The following is a 6,000-nucleotide window of genomic DNA, read 5'->3' as shown; positions in this document are numbered from 1 at the left end:
CAATAAATGCCATAATGAAAAATATGCCGTTGCTTTTCGAATGTTTAATTTGTAGTCTTCACTATCTTTTAGCATTTGTGTGATGTGAATTCTCATTCTGACACAAGCAACAATCCATCCACAATCAGCCTATGAGCTCCCCGCATCACGGCTTATAGTACGGTGTGATGCCGACCTTACAGTCACGCAGTGCCAGTCAGCAGCGTTTTGAAGGTCTATATCTGCGTTTCATCTCCTGTTCGGTTAAGAATGAGGCGAAAATGTGTCCGTTGCCAGATTCGGCACAAGCTTGTGCTACTTGGGACAGTTATAATTGTCCTGGAGTTGGTTGGAGGCACATTTCCAAGACGTGTTCTCATTCTGAGAAATCAAACAGTGAACAGTACCGCCGCCAAAAAGTAGAACAGTCAAACATGCACAAGTAGTATCTCTCTCTCCTCAAATGTCAGTGGTCATCTTTTCTGAGAGCCAGTTTGTACTTCCAGGTTTTGCACTGGATGACAGCGAGTGATTCTTGCTCAGAACTGTCTTGCAACAAATGAATGCAATGTTATGGTGCACCTGAACCTCAAGCGTGCATAATACTGTACAACTATAAAACACGCAGTGAAAGGTTGGGGTAATATCTAAAGTCTTCTATGTATTCTGCAGACTGTCCTTGAGCTCTGGTACAACGCTCTGCTGTCTTTTGTATAAGAAACTATTTCAGGCATTCATCATACAACTATGTAGTATAAATGTTCGAAGCAGAAAAGTTAAAGAAAAGAAAACCACTTTATTTTGTCATTGTACAGTTGTTCGGTTACAATGAATGTGTTCTCTGTATTCAACCCATCCTATTGTATAGGAGCAGTGGGAAGCTGCAGCGCCCGGGGACCAACTCCAGTTCTTCTTCCTATTATCTTGTTCAGGGGCACAGGAAGAAGTATTAACCTTAACACGCATGTCTTTTTAATGGTGGGAGGAAACCGGAGCACCCGGAGGAAACCCACGCAGACATGGGGAGAACATGCAAACTCCACACAGAAAGGACCTGGGACGGCCTGGGGTTCGAACCCAGGACCGTCTTGCTGTGAGGCAACAGTGCTAACCACTGGGCCACCGTGCTGCCCAAGTAATATGGGGGGCTTTCTTTTCTTATTTCCACATAGTACATAGTACAGTACATTTTCAGTAAGTTGATAATTTCCAACTTGTAGCATCGTATCAAGGAACAGATTGTTACAACAGCCACACACTGGCTGAGGTCGCCCTTTGCGCCCGCTATTTTGCAATTGACATTTTGAGATAATACCAAGACAATACAAGACCGCTGAGGTGTTGCCTCAAGTCTGTAGACTTTCGCTTCACAGCCGTACTTTTTATATCAATTTATTTGTCTAAATGAGGCCATCCACATGGAAGAACAATTTCAGAGCAAAAGCTATTAGTGTCTCTGAATTGAATGCGTGTTGGGTTCAGGGTGCAGTTCCCCTAGAGTCATTATTATCAAGTCACAAGTGGTCCAATGCACTTTCAAAGATCACACAAGTTGCCAGCGTCATAAATCTTCCAAAGCCAATTACAGTAGTTGAACACCTGCAGGCACAAGAGCACAGAAATATCAGTCAAGCTGAAATTAAGGGGCCTTGGGTAAGGTTGATGAAACAACACAGGGCTGCAGTTTCTGTGGTGCAAATACGAGCACCTTGGTTGGAATTGAAACGGAGTGAAATAATTTCAGCATGGTGGATATGAATGTCTACAACGCTATCATCTATCATCCACAGTAAGATGGATGATTTCCATTCCAAGTGACAAAAACTGACAACAGGTTGTTTGCTGCAAGCTCGGTGTGTGTTATTCAGTAGTACGTTTTTCGGAAGCCATTCACAATAGGGCAGGTGAATGTGTGTATTGTTGAGTTACTGTCAGTCGAACGCCACAATGAGAAAATGTCACTGCATTCAATGTGCAGCAGTGAGCCGTAAAAAAAGGCTTGAATGATAAACAAGATGGATGAAAATGTGTTCCTGAAATTAGAAAAGAGTTTGTTCAGGGGCATCCGGGTAGCGTCGCGGTCTATTCCGTTGCCTACCAACACAGGGATCGCTGGTTCGAATCCCTGTTACCTCCGGTTGGGAAGTCGGATGTGGGTATGTGTCCTGGTTGCTGCACTAGCGCCTCCTCTGGTCGGTCGGGGCACCTGTTCAAGGGGGAGGGGGAACTGGGGGGAATAACGTGATCCTCCCACGCGCTACGTCCCCCTGGTGAAACTCCTCACTGTCAGGTGAAAAGAAGCGGCTGGTGACTCCACATGTATCGGAGGCGGCATGTGGTAGTCTGCAGCCCTCCCCGGATCAGCAGAGGGGGTGGAGCAGCGACCGGGACGGCTCGGAAGAGTGGGGAAATTGGCCGGGAGAAAAAAAAAAGGGGGGGGGTCCAAAAAAAGAAAGAAAAAACTTTGTTCAGATCAGAACAAGACCATAAGCTAATTGAAGAAACGCAAAAACACAAACGTTTGCAGTGGGACTTATCTGCACATGGGTTGTGGGTCTTTTGTTGTTTGAAATCAGAATAGACCAAATTCAAAGGCAGTTCATAAGGAGCCAGACTTGCTTTGCTCCACCAGTACTTAACTGCAGTCACCTTTATGTTCACGCAGCTGTGTGGTTCTGTGACTTCACATTGCATTACTCTATGTATGGTAGATAAATAAGGCTCTGACTGCAAGAAAGAGAGAAAGAAAGAAAACTAGTGGCCTCCTCTAATGGTCTCGTATAAGAACAAAGATGAGAAAATGAGGACCCAGTGCAGCATCGCAGTATTTGTACAAAGTCCTTTATTATGCATTAAACATGTTACAAACCAGAACAGCCTCCAAAGTCTTTACAAATGTGAGCTTTACATAATTTTAGGACAACCTCCAGTAGTTTATTGTACTAATAATATTCCAACATGGTTTATGGAAATCCACCAATTGCATAGATCTCAGGAACGAAGCACCTTCTCTGAAAAGTAAACGGATGTGTGTAAACATTGTCTGTTGATCTGAATAATTGCGCTGTCTGAAAGAGAAAAAAAAAACCAAAAAAACAATTCCCTCATTTTCTGACTCAAAATATTCACCTTTTTAACATTTATAAATTCTGAAATTGTACAAGGCCTGCACATTAATTCGGCCCAAGCCACATTTCTTTCAACAAATTACTTGATTGGCAGCACCCATTGTGAGTCCACGACAGGAAGACGGAGCTGCATCTCATCCCCGCTAGAGAACAGGAGAGGAACATCTTCTAGTCTGTTAGGATTGACCCGTACATCTTCTTTGCACAGGGCTTGTACAAATTGAAGAAGCTCTTAAGGGACTTGGTTATGAAATGAAATATCAGGCGATATTGTGAGTCGGTGATGTCAACTTTTCTTGAAATTCAAATAAAATAGCAGACATTATGCTATTTAACAAGCGTGACTCTAATGAACAGGGTGTATATTGCTTATCATGAAGAACACGGACTCTTATCTCCGTTCTTTAACTGCGTACACGTTATTCCTTTCCAGGACGATGTGTTTTTGATTGTGTGACTAGAACAGTCCATCTTCATCTAGTCTGTATTGATGCTACGTGCTGAAACAATGCCAGGTTGTGTGTTTGTAGGCGAACCTGAGACAAACCACACCATTGGTGTTTATTGCCCGGGTGTTTCTGGACGTCATCACTGCAAATCTGAGTCTGAGTCTGAGAGCTCCTAAATAACAGCCTGTTTTGAAAAAATCACTGAATAAAACTCAATCTGCAAATTTTTTAAACATCCACACAGTGTAAATTTGCCAGTAAAGCAATTAAGGAGACTGCGAGAACATTTTCCACTAGCAAGAGATAACCAGAAGTGGGGACAACTCTCCATTAAGAAACATCAGACTTCAATCATCTGGGAAATGGGATGGAAAAAGTCTTTATTTTCCTCTGACGTGGGTTTAATTTTTCACGGTTTGGAAAAAAAAGGGGGAAAATTGCATGAAATAGCAAACTGTTCCATATTTTTCAGCCAATAATAAATGCCAAAAACTATCAACGCCCGTTGACCCCCTGGAGACCACCATCGGGGGTCCACAGCTCGCCTCGCCTGACATTTGCAATACAGTTGGTAATTCAGCTGGTGAGGAATGAAACAATGCAATTAAGCTCCATGGCCTAACCCGATAAGCCGTCCAATTATTCAGCAGAAGATGTCATGAAAACGACACCGAGCCACCCCCCCAACCCCCATTCCCTCTCCCACCCCCACAATTATTCACTACAGTGAACCCATGAATACAGAGACCAGGGCCGCTTGCAATACAACATGCACTTGACAACGAATGCCACTTCTGCGTTGCATTAATGTCCGGAAAGAAAGAAAAAGCTCAGCGTGAGCTCAAGTGTGAGAAAATCTGGGGGAGAAAATGTGGGCGGTTTGTGACATAATGACTGAACAAGAGGAGGCGATGTTAATTCTGCCAATCAGTGGAAGCTTGCTTAGCCTTTTAAGCAACCAATCCAGTCCCTTCATATCAATAAACACCACATGCCTGGTTTATGACTCCGGAATGGGGTATTTTCTTTCTTTTCTTGACTTCATACAATGTTTGAGGGTTATTATGCACACAGAAAGGCTACCCTCTAAAAATAAAGCAATTCCTGCAGTAGTAAAATTCACACACAATTCGAGTTCTAACCTAATGCAAAACACACAGGCGTCTTCACATTTACATCTGCAAAGCCCGGTCAACAACACTGATTAATTATCGATTTCAAAAACAACCTGTAAGAAACCCTGATTCTATCCAGACCGTATTCTACCACATTTGAAACAACCCAGTCTACATACATACATTACACAATATCGACGATGAAAAAATAGAGCATATAGAAATAGGTTTCTTTACTCTAATAGCTCTGGCCTTGCCATATACTATATACACATATGCATGTACATATAAATACATTTGCTCCCCATCTCCATGTTCCTTGTCCCCCCAGCAGTATCAGCATCATGTCTACTGTATGTACAGTGGCAGCTGAGTGAGCCATGAGCCCACAGGCAAAACAATCTATAATTATCTTTTGGTTATGTAAGTCACGTCGGACATCTTAATAGAAAGTTATTGAATAAGTTAGCGTCAACACCCATTAAGGACTCCTGAGTAAAACAGATATGTTTATCCTTTTCTGCAGCAGGGAAGCTGGCCGGCATTGTGGCGTTCAGCCGTTTCAATTGCAGTACCGAGGGCGGTGTTTTGTGCACTATGCACGATGATGATGATGCAGAAAGAAGGATTTATGAATACCCTTTGCTGTTGTCTGACAGAGGTGCGATATCTCGGCTGGTCGAAGATGAATTCATAGAGGCTGGATTAATGGGGAATTGTCCCTTCTGATAGCCAGGAGTGAGGAGGGGTCGACACAAAGCTTACAAACAGATTAATAGTTCTGGATGGGGACTCCACGACCATGTTTATCACAATATATAGATCAGCCAAATGAGAGAGGATTTTACATCCATCCACCCGTTATCCAAGCCGCTTATCCCAATCGGGGTAGGGGGATGCTGGAGCCTATTCCAGCAGTCACTGGGCAGCAGGCGGGGAGACACCCTGGACAGCCTGCCAGTCCATCACAGGGCCGACACATTCACACCTAGGTACAATTTAGTACGGCCGATTCACCTGACCTACATGTCTTTGGACTGTGGGAGGAAACTGGAGCACCCGGAGGAAACCCATTCAGGCACAGAGAGGACATGCAAACTCCACACTGAGGATTACCTGGGATGACCCCCAAGATTGGACTACCCCGGGGTTCGAACCCGGGACCTTCTTGCTGTGAGGCAACTGTGCTAACCACTGCACCACCGTGCCGCCCTATCACAATATATAGATAAGGCAAATGAGAGAGGATGTTACAGTTTACCAGAATTATCATGTTAAAGCCATTAGCACTGCTTGTGGTATGTGTAGTCAGATCTGCATAATCTGCAA

The 6,000-nt window shown here is 43.8% G+C and overlaps 1 protein-coding gene across 1 annotated transcript in view; it reads right to left on the bottom strand.

The window, feature by feature from the left end:
* Positions 1-1,069: 1,069 nt before the first annotated feature.
* Positions 1,070-6,000, bottom strand: part of si:dkey-71h2.2 (low density lipoprotein receptor adapter protein 1) — an 81,306-nt gene continuing 76,375 nt past the window's right edge. Inside the window, exon 9 of the mRNA XM_056294851.1 lies at positions 1,070-1,578. Within this exon, the coding sequence (XP_056150826.1) occupies positions 1,494-1,578 (85 nt within the window). The 3' untranslated portion in view covers positions 1,070-1,493. The remainder of the gene's footprint in view (positions 1,579-6,000) is intronic.

This window comes from Lampris incognitus, chromosome 15 (genome assembly GCF_029633865.1).
Source record: "Lampris incognitus isolate fLamInc1 chromosome 15, fLamInc1.hap2, whole genome shotgun sequence".
Classification (NCBI taxonomy): domain Eukaryota; kingdom Metazoa; phylum Chordata; class Actinopteri; order Lampriformes; family Lampridae; genus Lampris; species Lampris incognitus.
This window is presented reverse-complemented; position numbering and strand designations above follow the sequence as displayed.